At 42.1% G+C, this 18,483-nt stretch overlaps 1 protein-coding gene across 1 annotated transcript in view; it reads right to left on the reverse strand.

Annotated features, from left to right (window-relative positions):
• ANXA10 (annexin A10) overlaps window positions 1-18,483 on the reverse strand; it is a 42,670-nt gene that overhangs the window by 1,025 nt on the left and 23,162 nt on the right. The window contains exons 6-12 of the mRNA XM_070374954.1: window positions 17,765-17,855; window positions 16,714-16,793; window positions 8,363-8,416; window positions 8,178-8,271; window positions 7,223-7,318; window positions 6,650-6,708; window positions 1,557-1,679 (exon numbers count right to left, since the gene is read on the reverse strand). Coding sequence (XP_070231055.1) covers window positions 1,557-1,679; window positions 6,650-6,708; window positions 7,223-7,318; window positions 8,178-8,271; window positions 8,363-8,416; window positions 16,714-16,793; window positions 17,765-17,855 — 597 coding nt within the window. The remainder of the gene's footprint in view (window positions 1-1,556; window positions 1,680-6,649; window positions 6,709-7,222; window positions 7,319-8,177; window positions 8,272-8,362; window positions 8,417-16,713; window positions 16,794-17,764; window positions 17,856-18,483) is intronic.

An 18,483-nucleotide genomic window follows, 5' to 3' on the forward strand; every position in this document is an offset into this window, starting at 1 on the left:
TCAGATGGCCAAAGTATTGGAGCTTCAGTTTCAACATCAGTCCTTCCAATGAAAATTCAGGACTGATTTCCTTTAGGATGGACTGGTTTGGTTTCCTTGCAGTCCAAGGGCCTCTTAAGAGTCTTCTCCAGTGCCATATTAGGGCAATTTAAATCCTTTTATCATCTTCTATAGTTTCTACATTATTTTCAAAAATGATAGTAATAAAAGTATTATAAAACTTATCTTTGTTAAAAGGCAACTCTCATGTTCGTGTTCTCTTACACAGCCATTACTTATAATTCACTGCTTTAAATGCATAAGGTTGCATTAATTATTTGTGAATATTAGTAGATTTTGAGGTGGCCATGGTTAACTGCTGTATAGTATTGAGCTAGTTTATTCACCGAGAAAATGAGTTATGCATTTCTCAGTGAGAAATGTTCATCTTCACTAAAGGTTTAGGGCTTTGAAGGTGGATGCGAGAAGAGTCTTATCAGAGACAAAGGAGGAAGATGTGTCTTAAGTGCTCCAATAATCCTTCCTCTGAAACCATCTCAACTTCCTGAGGCCTATGAGGCCTCCTGGGTTATATGGTCTCTTGGTCCTCTGGTTGTCAAGTTTCACCTGGATCTTTCAGTGAACTAAAAAGCTATTTTATGCAATGGAAATTTTCAAGAAACAATGTGGATAAGACAACAGGGCTTGTTCAGTGGCTCAGTCGTGTCTGACTCTTTCCAACCCCATGGACTGTAGCCCGCAAGGCTCCTCTGTTCATGGGATTTCCCAGGCAGGAATACTGGAGTGGATTGCCATTCTGTTTTCCAGGGGAATCTTCCCAGCTCAGGGATGGAACCCAGGTCTCCTGGTTGGCAGGTGGATTCTTTCCCACTGAGCCGCCTGGGAAGCCCAGAGGACACAGCTGTGCTCAAAATATACCTTCAGATACATTACAGGCCCCTGTGCTTGGGTGCCATCTTGGAGTTCTTTATACTTTTTTGAACCATGGGTCAAACATTTTCATTTTCCACTGTGTCCCCAAGTTACATAGATGGGCCTCCATATGCTGACAGTTCTTGGCTGGGCTTTATCAGGATCCAGAGTACAGTCTACATGTGTTAGAGGGAAGACCCCAGGCTGCAGACTTCAGAGTCATCACATCAGCACCCTCCAGGGCTCATGGGTGCGGGTGCACAGAACGTTATGGCCCCAGCATGTGCGGGGACCTGACAGGCTGCCCTCCCCTCTGGCAGTACACAGGCGGTTGATCTCAGAAGGCGCTCTTCAATTACCGTGCTCTTGTTGCAGAATGCAGTCTTCTGGTGCTGGTGATCAGGGGATGAATAGCGCTCATAACCAGACCACTGACTTTTGCTTAAAACACATCAAAGAGGAGTAAGTGAGGTGAAGGGGTTTTCTTACCTATTGATGCTCTCAGGGTGCCTGACCCACTGATGTAGACGACCCCTTGATTGAACTTTTAGATTCCACCATGAAGTTATTTAAAGTTAGGCTCTGGTTTCAGTTTCAAAAAGGATGAACTATGGGTGCAGGTGGATGACGATTAGGAGACTTACCTTGATGTCGTGGAAAAGGGACTTCCCATATCGCTCTTTGTATCGCTTCCTTATGGTCATCAGGTCGATTTCACTTCTGGCGATTAGAATCCTAATCACGGTTTTATTATGGAAGCCGAAGTCCTAAGAGACACAGACAAGTGGGGGTGACCACCATGAGGAAGCAGCACCTTAAAGACAGTCTGTCTGAAATGGACCCAGCCCTTTTCTGTGACCATGGCCTGTATTCCTCAGACCGTGGCGCCGGCACCCATGAGCACTGACTCAGACTCCGCCTCAGCTCTGTGACCAACCCCGGCCATGGCGCACACACAGTGAAGCGGTCCATCTCCTCTGCTTTTCCAATGCCCTGTCATCTCTATTTCCAGGGTCACAGCCTTGAGGCTGGCCCTTTTCATTTCACCAGGTTCTACAATAATCTTCCCTTTTATTTATTTTTAAAATTAATTTTTATTGGAGTATAGGTGATTTACAAGGTTATTTTCAGGTGTACAGCAAAGTGAACCAGTTATACTAAAACCTAAGTCATCCAGCTGTATCTGACTCTGTGGCCTCATGGACTGTAGCCACCAGGCTCCCCCAGCCCTGGGATTCTCCAGGCAAGAACACTGGAGTGGGTTGCCATTTCCTTCTCCAATGCATGAAAGTGAAAAGTGAAAAGTGAAAGTGAAGTCGCCTAGTTGTGTCCAACTCTTAGCGACCCCATGGACTGCAGCCTACCAGGCTCCTCCATCCATGGGATTTTCCAGGCAAGAGTACTGGAGTGGGGTGCCACTGCCTTCTCCGATTTTATATATGCTGCTGCTGCTAAGTCACTTCAGTCGTGTCCAACTCTGTGCGACCCCATAGACAGCAGCCCACCAGGCTCCCCTGTCCCTGGAATTCTCCAGGCAAGAACACTAGAGTGGGTTGCCATTTCCTTCTCCAGATTTTATATAGTGTGTATATGTTGATCTCAAATTCCTATATTGATCCCTCTCTCCTCTTACCCGCTGGTAACCATGAGTCTGTTTTCTACATCTGTGACTCTATAATTCTCCCTTTAAACCTGGCCAGCCTCCTCATCATCTCCCAGGTGCTGCATTTTAGGATGCAGATGTGATCATTTGCTCTCTCTATGTAAACATTCTTCCTGGGTTGGGAGGTGGTCCCAGCTCTGGTTGATGAACCATTGGAGGCTAATTACTTTACAATATTGTATTGGTTTTGCCATACATTGACATGAATCAGCCATGGGTGTACATGTGTTCCCCATCCTGAACCCCCTTCTACCTCCCTCCCCATCCCATCTCTCAGAGTCATCCCAGTGCACCAGCCCTGAGCACCCTGCCTCATGCATCGAACCTGGACTGGTGATCTGTTTCACATATGATAATATACATGTTTCAATGCTATTCTCTCAAATCATCCCACCCTTGCCTTCTCCCACAGAGTCCAAAAGATTGTTCTTTACATCCGTGTCTCTTTTGCTGTCTCGTGTATAGGATCATCATTACCATCTTTTTAAATTCCATATATATGCGTTAGTATACTGTATCGGTGTTTTTCTTTCTGAAGTAAGTCAGAAAGAAAAACAATTAGGTTTTTATTTTAACATCTGCTTATTGTAGTAAACTGTGCACATAAGAATTCAAGGTATTCGAAATACTTGCTGATTTAACCTCCAGTATTGAAAAATGCACAAAAATTAATTTCTGTGTATTAGCTTCAGAAAGAATACCTCTGCACAAAGCAAGTTCAAATTGCCTGTTCAAATGCAGTGATGGTGACACCTAGTGGCCAGGAAGGATCAGCTAATTTTTGAGGTATGAATGTTTTATGTATAGTAGCAGTAGTGTTAGTCACTCAGTCGTGTCCGACTCTTTGTGACCCCATGGACTGTGGCCCACCAGGCTCCTCTTTCCATGGGATTCTCCAGGCAAGATACTGGAGTGGATCGCCATTCCCTTCTCCAGAGGATCTTTCCGACCCAGGGGTCGAACCCAGGTCTCCTGCATTGCAGGCAGATCCTTTACGCTGAGCTACAGGGAAGATCCAGTTTTATGTATAGGCTCCAGTATTCTTGGGTTTCCCTGATGGCTCAGCTGGTAACGAAGCCACCTGCAATGCAGTAGACCTGGGTTTGATCCCTTGGTTGGGAAGATCACCTGGAGAAGGGAGCAGCTACCCACTTCAGTATTCTGGCCTGGAGAATTCCATGAACTGTATAGTCCATGGGGTCACAAAGAGTTGGACATGACTGAGCAACTTTTATTTTTTTCAGTAATCTGTCTGCCAATTCAGGAACCATGGGTTTGATCGCTGGGTTAGGAAAATCCCCTGGAGGAGGGCATGGTAACCCACTCTAGTAGTCTTGCTTGGACAATCCCATGGACAGAGGAGCCTGGGGGGCTGCAGTCCATGGGGTTGAAAAAGTCGGACGCAACTGAGCAGGCATGCATGCACATGCACTACTAGCAAACTGCCATAAGCTGAAGTGATGAAAATGAATGATTAACCAAGTTTCTGTATTTAAGTTGTGTAATTAGAGTGTATTGGAGAAAATCAGAGATGCTTTCCTTGGTGAGGGCTGGTGAAAACAGCTTTCCCCTGAACTTGACACTGGAGGGCCCTGACTTGATGTGGTCCTGTGTATGAGATCTCTGACTGCTGGAACACAGGACTCTCCTCCATAACCCGCGACACTGAGTACACACACCTTCCTTTTTGCACTGACACACCTCAGCAAAGTAGTTTTTATTATTAGGGGGCTCTCACTTGGGGCATAATTGGAATCAGTAATGTGATTATTTTCCCAAGGTCATTCACCAGCAAAGCTTTACTCTTGTTGGAGAAAGATGAGTTGAAGTTATCCAATGTACATGCTAAGCCCTTTAGTCGTATCTGACTCCTGGCAAGTCTATGGACTGGAGCCCATCAGGCTTCTCTGTCCCTGGGATTTTCCCAGCAAGAATACTGGAGTGGATTGCCCTGCCCTCCTCCAGGGGATCTTCCCGACCCAGGGATTGAATCTGCATCTCCTTTGGCTCCAGCATGGCAGGCGGATTCTTTACTGCTGAGTCACAGAGTAAATCCAGTCACCCATTGTTCAGTTGCCCATTTGTTTCTGACTCTTTGCGATCCCATGGACTGTAGCATGCCAGACCTCCCTGTCCCTCATTATCTCCTGGAACTTGCCCAAGTTCATGTCCATTGAGTCAGTGATGCCATCCAGCCATCTCATCCTCTGACGCCCTCTTCTTCTGCCTTCAATCTTTCCCAGCATCAGGGTCTTTTCCAATGAGTCAGTCATCTGGTTTGCATCAGATTACCAAAATACTGGAGCTTCACCATCAGTCCTTCCAAAGAGTATTAGGGTTGATTTCTCTTAAGATTGACTGGTTTGATCTCCTTGCTGTCCAAGGGACTTTCACGACTCTTCTCTAGCACCTCAGTTTGAAGGCATCAATTCTTTGGCGTTCTGCCTTATGATTCAGCTCTCACAACCATATGTGACCACTGGGAAGACTGTAGCCTTGACTATGTGGACCTTCGTTGGCAAAGTAATATCTCTGCTTTTCTAGGTTTGTCATAGCTTTCCTGCCAAGAAGCAATCATCTGATTTCATGGCTGCAGTCACCATCCGCAGTGATTTTAGAGCCCAAGAAGAGGAAATCTGTCACTACTTCCACCTTTTCCCATGCAGTAATGGGGCCGGATGCCATGATCTAGGGTTTTTTTTTAATACTTCATCTTAAGCTGGCTCTTTCACTCTCTTCCTTCACCTTCATCAAGAGGCTGTTTAGCTCTGCTTCACTTTCTCCTATCATAGTGGTATCATCTGCCTATCTGAGGCTGTTGATGTTTCTCCCGCCTGTCTTGATTCCAGCTTTTAACTCATCCAGCCTGGCATTTCTCATGATGTACTCAGCATATAGGTTAAACAAACAGGGTGACAGCAGACAGCCATTCCTTTCTCAAGTCACTCAATAGCCTTGCCCATGACACTTTTAGACAGATATTTAATCCAATCAGGTTTTCTTCTTGGAAATAGAATAACAAAGAAGCAGGGGACTGTGAGCGTCAATCTTCCTCCTATGTTCCGAGGATACAGAGGTTCTTGTACTTAATAAAAATTACTGTACGTAAGTATAAGTAAATAAATTATTCTTGATGATTAGCATGTTATCCACACTTTCTGGCTACCTCTAAGAAGCTGGTCTCTAAAAATCACTTGGAGGATAAAACACTCTATTAAAATTACAAGTCTGAGTGAACTCTGGGAGTTGGTGATGGACAGGGAGGCCTGGCGTGCTGTGATTCATGGGGTCACAAAGAGTTGGACACGACTGAGTGACTGAACTGAACTGAACTGAACTGACTGAATTTTTTAAAATGATTTTCACTGAGTTTTCAGGGCTGTGATGTGTATAATGATCTGCATCAGACCTTATCAGTTTCTCAGTGTCTCATGCATGTTGTGGATGCAATGTGCATTGTCTCAGGCCTGTGAGCCTTTGTTTCTTTGAACATGAATGCACCAAAGGATGTGCAATTGACTATCACCTGAAAGTAAAAACATTTGTACTTAATTACAAATACAGCTTTAGAGTTTATTGTCTGGCTGTTGCCTTTTAAGTGGTTTTAAAAAACCACTATGTTGAAAAATTTGTAGTGCTTTGACATTTTCTGCTTGACTCCATATGCTGTGTAATTGCCAGAGTATGAGGTGGTGGGGTGGGGGTGGGGGGTGGTGGCTGGGGTGGGGCGGGGCGGGGGGAGGTTTCTTTGGAAGCTGTGACAGCATTTGGCTTTTCAGTTTCTTCAGATGCTAAAAAAATGCTGAAGCACACCTCCTGGGGGGAAAGGCGCTAAGAAATACTTCTTAGGCCCCTCCATTTGATATAGAAAGCAGAGCATTATTTTCACTTGATGGGTCTCATTTTGGTGTGTAATATATCTTTTCACGTGAGCATATCTACTTTGAAGGTAATATATTTGCATACAAATTGAAAAATGGGAATAAATACTTAAATGATTGAAGTAAAACTAGTCCTTTGAGAAAGTATACATGACTTCTGGAGAAACATTAAAAATATGTGGGTCATACTTACATGGATTGCACTATACAATCTGTAAGCAAAATAGGCTGGTTTGTCTCGAATACAGAGAACTAGGAAAAAACAGAGAGAAAAGAAGAAAGTTTGAGAGTAACAATACATTTTTTTTTTTTCAAAATTTGGGAAACGATGAGAATACTTTTTTTTTTCCACTTATAATCCTGGAAAACTGATATTTTGTGAGTTCTCTGTGGGATCCCTCATTGTACACTATATTACAATGTCAACATTTCAAATAGTGGTAAAACCATAACCTCTTTACAAGGGAAGGAAATTAGCATGTATGCAATGAATTTAAAGATGTGAGATCCCAATGACCTGAGAAGTCAAGGCTTCCTACCATGAACACTGACAGCTCTTAGGAAGAGTATAGGTTCATGAAAAACATCAGCTTGCCATTGTATTAGGAGCTGATGTATTTTTTGTCTACAGAGAATGTAGAGAAATGTCTTGTCTAAATAATTAAAATCAAGGGAAACTAACTCAGTCACTTTAATTCAATTGAACACATCTTTATCTCAGTCAGAGCTAATTGACACTTGATATATCAAGTAAATTATTACTCACCAGTTGCTACTAGCAGCTCTCGAAAGTATCCATCGTAACATTCATTAATGGCATCTACTATGTCTTGCCCAGAAATATTTTGAAATTCCTGGAAAACTTTAACAAATTGATTCAAATGAGATTATTATGAATACTGTAAGTTTTAAATGTAGGTATTGATTTGACTGCTTATACATAGGAAGGCAAATAAAGTGTAGGTATGTGCAAATAAGTTTTGGGTTGGAGTGGGACACCTTTTAAATTATTATAGACTTCTGTGTGTTATGGATAGTAGACAAAAAATATTGTAAAAAAATAAGAGAAACAGGGACTTCCCTGGTGGTCCAGTGGCTAGGACTCCAGCTTCCACTCCATGGGATGCAGGTTTGATCCCTGGTCAGGGAAGTAAGATCCCTCATGCCACGTGGTGCAGCCAAAAAAAAAAAAACAAAAAACAATTAAAAAACAAGAGAAATAGAAAAGTATCCAGCAGTTTGGGGAAAGCCAAAGAAAGCACCTTTAAAACCAATACGGCAGCTTTGTGTGAATCACAGCTTCAGTAACAATGACCTTGGTTCCTTCCAGACTTATTAACCTATGTTCAGCATATTCTGTTTAAGACAACACGTGATGCACTGAACGGAACATGGCTGATACATGTAAGTTCTTCACCAAAACCAGAGATGGCTTTTAAAGGTTTAGTATTGAAAGGTTGTTGTTGTTCAGTCGCCAAGTTGTGTCTGACTCTTTGCAACCCCAGGAACTGCTATAATTCAGTTACTGGAAAAATAAAATTCTACAGAAACTTCCTTCCTTAGCAGTGTTAATGGATGAGGCATGTCTGTACAAACATAATCTAAAATAGATGCCTTGAGAGAACTGGCTTTCCTCTACTTGTAACACCCCCTTCCCCCCAATTACCTACTTGCTTCTTACTGCATAATCGGAGAGGAGCTATAAAGAAGGAGGACATTACCCAGGCACAGCTGCTGGTAGCTCTTGTTACACAGCATCAATTGCAGAAGCGTCTTGTGCTCCCCTGTCCTCTGCTGGCAGGCCTCCCACAGCACCTGAAATGCCGCGGGGCCGCCAGGTAGCACCGCAGCCCCAGGCTGCCCGACAAAGCCCCCACAGCTGCCCCCCAGCGCTGGCCCTAGTTACCATCGCGTCCTGAGTGGCTGTGGCTGGGTCTGTGTATCCTTCCTCCCTGGTTCCCTGGGAAGCAAGCACAGGTTTCCCTTATAAGTGTCCTTTGTTTTTAAATTGGAACATGGCTGATTTTTCATACTCTTCATGTTCATGGGGTTCTTGCAGCAAGAATCCTGCAGTGGTTTGCCATTCCCTCCTCCAGGGGACCGCATTTTGTCAGAACTCTCCAGTGTCATCCGTCCATGAAGCTCCAATACTTTGGCCACCTGATGTGAAGAGCCGACTCATTTGAAAAGACCCTGATGCTGGGAAAGATTCAGGGCAGAATGAGAATGGGGCGACAGGGGATGAGATGTTTGGATGGCATCACCGACTCAATGGACATGGGTTTGAGCAAACTCTGGGAGATGCTGAAGGGTCTTTTCAAATGAGAGTATTTTGTACATTTGTTTCATTCCTGCCTCTTTATCATATAAGGAAAGAGCAGACACAGCCAAGCTGACCTAAGAAGACATTTCAAACAGGAAGGAAAGAGGGCTCGCCAGTGCAAGGTCCTCTGGTCCCTGAGGGTCATGAGGACACAGAGGAAAGAGAGGTGGGAGAGACACGTGATGACCCAGTTTATCTCATGCTTCCTTTGGGAGGCCTGAAGGAAACATGCTTTTTGAACTTTGCGGGAATACTGAGTACCCTGTCTTTTGCTCTTATTGTTTTTTGGAATCTGCAAATGAACTCAGTGACACAGGACAGGGCAGGGGGCCCTGAAGACACCTCTGTGCATTATCTCCATCTGGGAGTCCCCTGAAGGATCCCAATTGTTTCACCCGCTCCTGATGGAGAACCCTGACTGCTGGCTGAGAAGCACACAGGGGAGCCTGACAGGTGGAGGGGCTTACGGCCACAGCAGGCAGACCCTTCTGGCAGCCCAGGGCCATGAGGCAGACCACAGTGGCTGGAACCGTGTGGAGGATACAGCTGGACATGAGGGGATTCTTCAGTGAGAGCAGAGGTGGGGCCAGACCATCATGAGAGGTTACCTGCTTCTGACCAAACTGAAACAGAGAAAGGGCTATACATTAACCAGCTGAGGCTCATCTTCTTAGTGGAATTTGCTCTGACTGAGCTGTGGCACATCTTAACTGACCCACCATCCCCTCCCCTGCTGTATTCTTCATCAGCTAACATGCTGGGAAATGCACCAATTTACTAGCTTTCTCCTGTCTGAATCTCCCCACTAAAACACAAGCTTCTTAAGACTGGGGTCTTTGCCTCTTTTGATAATTCCCAGTCGTCCTTGGCACACTGAAGGCTTTTGATCAATACTCACTGAATCAATACTACACAAAGGAAGGAAAGATAAAGAAATACCTTAGATGTCACAGAACTTAAACATCAGTTAGTAGAGATGGGAAGATTTTCTGGATCACTGAAGTGTTTTTAGTGATTTCCAATCACACGATGTAGCTAAGTTGTGAGAAACATTTAAGAATTTTCTGCAGTTCTGTGCATCTGATATTTCTTTTGAGAGGTAAGAATTTTGGACATTTAACTTGAAATGGGGCCCATATGTGTACTTCTTTGTGCAATTGATTGCCAAAAGCACTGTAAGCAGACGGGTAGATTAAGAAAATGTCAATCAGCTAATGTGTGATGTAGCTTTTCCTACCAAGCAGATCTGGTCACATAAAAAGCCTAAGTTAGGACAGTAGCCTGTTAGGGGATGCAAATGCCAGAGAAATGGCATAAATAGGCATTTGGGTTAGGAATAGAATAAACTCGTGACAGGAACAAATTAAGGGGGTTCAAGTCTAGCCAGAAGTGTTGGGAGCAAGCACAGTGGCCGCTGCAGGTGGTGGGTCGCTGGAGGCCCCAGGGCAGCCGCCTGTGGAGCGGCACAGGGGACTCCTGGCAGATGCCCCTCTTCCTCTCTGTGGAGACACTTGTCATCTCTGTGTGATCATGCATGCGGATTAAGTAACCTCTCAGTGACTAATCCTTCATTATTTGACACATAATTAGATCTCCCGTAAGTCTGGTTTAACAGAAGCAGAGCAGAGGAAGTGCTGTGAGTAAGTTCAGTGATTGGCATTCATTTTCAAGAAGAACGTGTTCTGGTCGAGTGGTTTTCTTATTAGAAATAGCCCTGCTGGAAAATTCTTTGTAGATTAAGTTAAAGCACTTCTTTCCCAGAAAATATGATAATAATTTAAACACTTTACGTTTCATGAACACCTTCAAGCTTCCAATCCCCACTCTCTATTAATTCACAAAAAAACCCAAGTGTGTCTGAGTGTCCATGGACAGTCTTTCCTTTGATTCTCAAAGTGAAGATGCAGAGGGAGGAGGCGGATGTGATTATAATTGTTGGAGAATTTTAGAACATGGGCACAAGGAGGGAACAGAGAGAAGAATGGTTTCATGACCCTTAATTTATGGAGTATGTCTCTGGAATCTCAAGAAAGCAAAATGATAAACCCAAGGACACACACTGACTTATAGCAGAGCTGAGAGGAAAAGATACATAGATAATACCTGATTGTTTTACAAACAGTGTCTGTCATCTCTCTATCTACTTTCTACCTCTCTACCTTCATATCTATCTAAGGAATCTAATATATCTATCTACCTACCATCTATATTTCTATTTTCTACCTATCATCATCTATTTTATTGGGCTCCAAAATCACTGTAGATGGAGACTGCAACCAAGAAAATAAAATATGCTTCCTCCTTGGAAGAAAAGCTATGACAAACCTAGATAGCATATTAAAAAGCAGAGATGTTACTTCGCTGACAAAGGTCCATAGAGTCAAAGGTACGGTTTTTCCAGTAGTCATGTATGCATGTGAGAGTTGGCCCATAAGGAAGGCTGAGGGCTGAAGAACTGATGCTTTTGTTTTGTTTTGTTTTTATAAATTTATTTATTTTAATTGGAGGCTAAAGAACTGATGCTTTTGAACTGTGGTGTTGGAGAAGACTCTTGAGAGTCCCTTGGACTGCAAGGAGATCAAACCAGTCAATCCTAAAGGAAATCAGTCCTGAATATTCATTGGAAGGACTGATGGTGAAGTTGGAACTCCAATACTTTGGTCACCTGATGTGAAGAACTGACTCATTAAAAAAGACCCTGATGCTGGGAAAGATTGAAGGTGGGAGGAGAAGGGGATGACAGAGGATGAGATGGTTGGATGGCATCACCAACTCAATGGACATGAGTTTGAGTAAACTTTGGGAGTTGGTGATGGACAGGGAGGTCCACGGGGTCCCAAAGAGTCAGACACGACTGAGCGGCTGAACTGAACTGAACTGATTCATTGGAAGAACTGATGCTGAAGCTCCAATACTTTGGTCACCTGATGTGAAGATATGAATCACTGGAAAAGACCCTGATGCTGGGAAAGATTGAAGGCAGGAGGAATAAGGGGACGACCGAGGATGAGACGGCTGGATGGCATCACCAACTCAGTGGACATGGGTTTGAGCATGAGTCTATTTTCTATGTGTCATTTATCATCGATCATCATCTATCTAAGGAATCTACCTAACCTATCTATTTGTCTATCTATCATCTATCTATGGAGAGAGCTTGAGGCAGAGAGAACAAGGATCCCAACTCGGGGGAGAGAAGGGTCTTGGTCCTGTGACAACACCCTCAGTTAGCTGGTTGTCTCAGTTGTCTCAGTTATTATCTACTCTGAGTTTCACAAACCCGTAGGATGCAATTCCATTTCCTTTCTGAGAATATCTAGACAGATTCTCTGGCATGGGATATACCAGAGTTTGTGGTCAGCAGACATGCTGGACTTCATCAGTTCCCTAACTCACTTTTCATATGTGTCCAGTCCTCTAAGTATTGATTCAAATCCTAAACTAGGAGTTCCAAAATGAGTCATGAGTATGGAAATCAGAAGCCAGTGGTCAAATTTAAAAATATTTAAAAATTTATGAGAAATTGTACAGTTTACTAAGCATTACACAGGACTCCTGATCTTGAAAAAGACTTAGTAAAGGATATTATACTATGTCTTTTTAAGTTTCTTATATCCAGTTTCAATTGTGAGTTAAGTAACTTCTGTAAAATCTGTATTATACTCATAAAGTGTGTTTTACATTTTAAGGGAAATATACTGTGAAACCTCCTAAATATATAATATTTAGGTACACATTATTAATTTTCCTTGGCTTCTTATAAAATCTAGAACTCTCCTCATTTTTGGTATTCTATGTTGAAAGGGCAATTTTAATGCTCTGAAAAGCTATTTTAAGGTTAAACACACACACACTTAAGTTTCAACTCTAGAAATTGAACTTCAGAAGTAATACTTTATCCTGTAAAGTCATAATCAAAATCAGGTGAAAGCCAGTGATAAAACAAATTGTGTGTTATTTCAAAATATGTATGTCTTTACAGATAATATTATTGCATATACATGTGTACTCTATAAAACTAAAGCATTATTGTTTAATTTCAGGAAAAAGGAACTGCAGTTTTGCCAAGGGAAAATATTGTGCACTGATTTTTTCCCTTTGTGACTTATTTTCTGTCATGTTTAATTTTCAGAACTGTGTGTTTTTCCTGAAATATAGAGCATTTGCTTTATAAAAATCTACTGCAATCCTCATTCTTGGGTATCAGTTACTTTTAGGTGTTTTGTAGCTCAGCCTTTGAAGAAGGGCAGAGATTCTGAGAGGCAGCACACTTGATCACTGGAATTTCACCAAATAGAAACATAAGTGGAGAGGAGTCAGACGAGGTGGAAACAATCCCATTTACCATGTGCTTCCCTGTTTGCAGGCTGGGCTTTTACTCAGCAGATGTGAAGTGTCGGCCCAGCCACAGGGCCCGTCTGAGCTTCCAGGGAGGAGGTGCCATCAGCACACTTCCCTCAGCTGGCTCTGAGATGCGGACCAGCAGTTATCTTTGTTTTTTTGCCTTAAATTTTTTGTTGTTGGTGTTTAGTTGATTTATAATGTTGTGTTAATTTCAGGTGTATGGCAAAGTGATTCAGTTATACATATATACATATCAAAAAGATACATTCACCCAAATGTTCACTGCAGCACTAGTCACAATAGCCAGGACATGGAAACACCCTAAATGTCCATCAACAGATGAATGGATAAAGAAGATGTGGTGCATACACACAATGGAATACTACTCAGCCATAAAAATGATGAAATAATGGCATTTGCAGCAACATGTATGGAACTAGAGATTGTCACACTGAGTCAAGTTAAGTCAGAGAAGGACAAATACCGCATGATATCACTTATATGTGGAATCTTAAAAAATGGTACAAATAAACTTATTTACAAAATGGGTGCCCTGTTACTGTGGGATGTGCTGGGGGATCAACTGTGGACCAGAAAGAAAAGAAGCCAGACTTGGAAGGAGAGTCTGGACTGAGATATAGCCCTAGTGGAATACAAAAAGGTCCTTACGAAACACATTTTTACCCTACTTATATTTTTCTTTAACAAATTGAAATACATTTCTGTTTGGATACTAAGAAAATAAAGATATGTTTGCCCTTAGATGTAACTTGTGGATTTATAGCAGCACTGTTGTCTTTACTCTGTTGGCGCAGTACTAATGCCAATATGAATTTCTGACTGGAAACTGTTGTTTTAATTTACATTATGGAGTGTCAGTCCAAGAAAGCCAAGAAATGATGACCCCTTTAAGTTGAGAGAATCTTGTAACTAATCTTACAACATTTATAAGTTAGAAAATATTTGATTGACGCTTTTCCAAGTGAGATTATTTTTAATATTAATAATGATTATTAAAAACTTTTTTCATATAAAAAGACTCAACTTCTGTCACAAATTTAAATAGGCTTATAGCTCAGTTGGTAAAGAATCCACCTGCATGCAGGAGACCACAGTTCAATTCTGGTGGAAAGATCCACTGGAGAAGGGATAGGCTACCCACTCCAGTATTCCTGGGCTTCCCTTGTGGCTCAGCTGATAAAGAATCTGCCTGCAATGCGGGAGATGTGGGTTCGATCCCTGGGTTGGGAAGATCCCCTGGACAAGGGAAAGGCTACCCACTCCAGTATTCTGGCCTGGAGCATTCCGTGGACTTACAGTCCATGGGGTCACAAAGAGTTGGACACGACTGAGCTGCTTATTATTATTTATTATTATTTCCCCAGCAGCTCACACAGAAGCCTCCTGTTGGGCAATGTAAAGCCAAGCTCTGTGTTCTCTATTGATGTTATCATTCCAGAGAGTAGAATCCTCAGAATAGGACTTGATGAATTGATATGGGAAGTTTTGGGAGGTACACAGCCATGCTGTGCAAATCCACTTTATTATTATTTTTTTTAATTTTATTTTATTTTTAAACTTTACATAATTGTATTAGTTTTGCCAAATATCAAAATGAATCCGCCACAGGTATACATGTGTTCCCCATCCTGAACCCTCTTCCTCCTCACTTTAAACAATATTTGATTTTGTTTTTACAAATGGAAAGTTTTACTTTAATTGTAAGGTCAATGGGTTTGCTTAGTTCTATGCCATTTGTTTTTCAATTGAACAATTTGAAAAAGCCAACCAGCCCATCACCAATCTCTCCTCCATTGGAGCAGCTAGTACTTGGCTTCCTCAGAAACCTTTCCTTTTGGATTTCTTTATTCCTAATTTAAAAATGACAGTAACTTGGGCACAAAAAAAGTTTAAAAAATTAAAATTCTTGGTGCTTGGCAATGAATGAAATTCTCAGTTGGTGTTAAAATCAGGCTGATGTATTTATTCATTTTCTTAACTAAATGATACCAAATATTGTGAAGTACAATATGAAGATTTTAATCACATAAACACACATCTGATTGGATATGTGAAGCTACCCTGGATAAGAAAGATGACAAAATTGAAGATTAAGAAGGAAAATAAAGTAGTTATTTAAATTTGCACACTGCCATTGGTATTGTAAAGGAAAAAAATCATTATCAATAGTTGTGTTCTCATTTTAACTCTTTTCTATACACAGACTAGTTCTAGCCAGGGTAGAAATAGTTCTTAATTTTTATCTTTCTCATGTAAAGTACTATGTAAAACTGCCCATTTTAAAAAAACAAAGTTTTGTAGAATCAAAAAAAAAAAAAAAAAAAAAAGAAGAAGAAGAAATCTCCCAAGCTAAAGATTTGAACCTGCAGTTTCAGAAAGAAAAATCAGTATATGGCTATGGGTCTGTCTACCACGGAATTTCCTGGTGGCTCAGACAGCAAGGAATATGCCTCCAATGTGGGAGACACAGGTTTGATACCTGGGTAGGAAGACCCCCTGGAGGAGGAAATGGCAACCCACTCCAGTATTTTTGCCTGGAGAATCCCATGGACAGAGGAGTCTGGTAGGCTACGGTCCATGGGGTTGCAAAAAAATTGGACATGACTGAACAACTAACACTGTCACTATTTTCCAGAATGGGTGGGAGATTTTCTGTAGTTTTCCCTGACCCCATGTCCCCTTGTTCTCTTTCATTCGGTAAGTTCTATAACCTGGGCTGGAACATCAGGAACTCCATCCACTACTCCCTGCTAGAAGATGGCTGGTCAGCAATCCGACTGATAACACAGAAGGACGGTGGCAACTTTGCTTGTCTAAATTCAAGCCTCTGGCTTCCTGCACCTGTCATCAGACACTGAGCCTGTGTCTGAACAATTCGGTCAATACAAACTCAAGCAGAAGATGGAATTACAGACATAAATAGTTGCTACGGAGGGCTCCCTGGTGGCTCAGATGGTAAAGAATCCCCCTGCAATGCGGGAGACACAGGTTTGATCCTTGAGTTGGAAAGATCCCCTGGAGAGGGAAATGAAAATTCACTGCAGTATTCTTGCCTGGTTAATTCCATGGACAGAGGAGTCAGACATGACTGAGTGATTAACACTTGTACTAAGGAGGGAAAACTAGTTTTTGTTTTCAATAAAGCAGAATCTCTTAAATTAAAGTCATATGGGAGGCTCCTGGATCCCAGTTTCTTGTATTTCATCTGGTGGTTCTGACTGTTCACCAGCTGGGTGGGTCCTGGGTTCCTGATGCCTTAGACAGTGTGCACATTCTACTAATTGTAACTGTAATATTGTCAGTCTGTTAATTCCCTCGTAATATATAATCAGCTATGCATTTATCTATAACTATGATCATTTTATTTAGAATAGACTGTCTTGAGGACAGAGATGGTGTCTCATTCATACTTGTTTGTCTCTATATTCAACCCAAGTTTCCATTGAAGTGCCTTGAATTTACTGGCATTCAGTAACTGTTATTACTGGAGTTTCCTGTCCTGTTTTTTGAAATCGAAACATATCTATTTTTCAGTAGTGCAAAGTGGAGCAAATCTAGGAATCTCCTACCTGGACCAAGCTCACGAGCATGTCTCTGAAGTGTCCTGAGGTCTCTGAGTAGATGTCCTCCTGCAGGTCACGGCTGTATTCTGGGGGAGAGCACACCCATGTGGAAGAGTTAGTCATGAAGGAACCGCGCCTCCCTGTGTTTGCAGAGGTCAGTGCTGCTCCCATAGGGTGACATTTCTTGGTCTTCTGCCACCTTCTACTCACATGAGGCCCGTGAACAGTCCACCCAACAAAACTGATCCCAACAATAATACAGGCCCAAGTCTACTTTCTTATAAAAATACTATCTCTATTCCAAAATTGAAAACCAGCATTGAGAATCATTTCACATTCTGTAACCCTTGAAATTCAGGGCTGTCTTCTCTTTCCTTAGACCACTGCCTGGCCCAGCGGTCCCCCAAGTCTTTGTCTTGTCTTAATATTGTCAGTGAAGGGTCTTAATTCTCTCCCCTGGCCAAGTCTTGTTTTTGTTTGAGTGCAATGGAGCTGATTGTCTGGAACATTTTGTTCACACTCAATGTCATATGATACATGATGCGATGGAACTTAAGGTATTAAAGCTTTTTTGAATATGAAAGTCGTTAACCTTTCCGCTTTTAAAATGCATAAAAATCAGATTCTGAGGTGGATTCAGTGATTATGAGGTTTATGAAAAGTGAAGCTGTTGCCTGGATTTGTAGAATTCACTGAGTGATCATTACACTTTGCTTTGTTCTGTCTTCGTAATTGTCCCTCTTGGGTGACAGACAAGGTCCTCCCTGAGCCACTGTCCTGAGTGTGCGCTGTCCTAAACTAAAGTCCACCTTGTAGAAACTCATCATTATTTTCCTGGAAACTTTGCTTCACTCAATTATCTTGGGGTTGCTTTGATTTTAGTGCCCTAACCACCAACTCTACTTAGACAATTCATTAGTCTTGCGTAAGCGATATCTCACATGTGACTGTCTTAGATAATTCTTTCAAATATATAAACTGGAATATTTTGCCTGTTATTTGAAAAATATAAAGTTTATAACGTGTAAAACATATGTACAAATGTATATTTCCTTACGCAAATAGTAGGCTTCTCGCATCTGGAAAATTTCTCCGTTTGTTCTCGAAGCTAATATGTCAATGAGGCAGTTCTCATCAGTGCCTGCTCCCTGGAAGGACAGAGCAAGAGACACATGAAGGCACCTACACGAGGAGTAGCCTTGTAGTGAATGGATGTAGCCCTGGTGCTCTGTCCTTGATTCTGGGTCCCTAATTCCCCAAGAATGGTGCAGAGACCTCACCCCACCGCTCCCCAGGTGTGGAGTTTTGTACCATTTGCCTGCATATTTGGACTGGGTATTCTCTGCAGCCTCTTCCAGTCATGGGATATTCCTCCCTGATGGTGATTTGAAAGACAACACACCTTTTTCAGAGAGCTTCAGAAATCCATACCATTTTATGAGACACTGAAAAAATATAACAGTTTCATCTAAACATTGACATAGGACTTTCTCCTTAGGTTTTTAGTTACATCATTTTGCAAGAGGTACGGACTGACATATGCAACACTTAAAAAGACATTAGTTGAAATTCATATTTTATATAAGGCCTGTGCTGATCTACTGGTCTTCCCTGGTGGCCTAGCGGTAAAGAAACCACCTGCCAAGTAAGAGATGCTGGTTTGATCCCTGGGTTGGGAGGATCCCTTGGGGAAGGAAATAGCAACCCATTACAGTATTCTTGCCTGGGAAATCACATGGACAGAGGAGCCTGGAGTGCTACAGTCCATGGGGTCAC

The sequence above is a fragment of the Bos mutus genome, chromosome 8 (assembly GCF_027580195.1).
Source record: "Bos mutus isolate GX-2022 chromosome 8, NWIPB_WYAK_1.1, whole genome shotgun sequence".
NCBI classification, from domain to species: Eukaryota; Metazoa; Chordata; class Mammalia; order Artiodactyla; family Bovidae; genus Bos; species Bos mutus.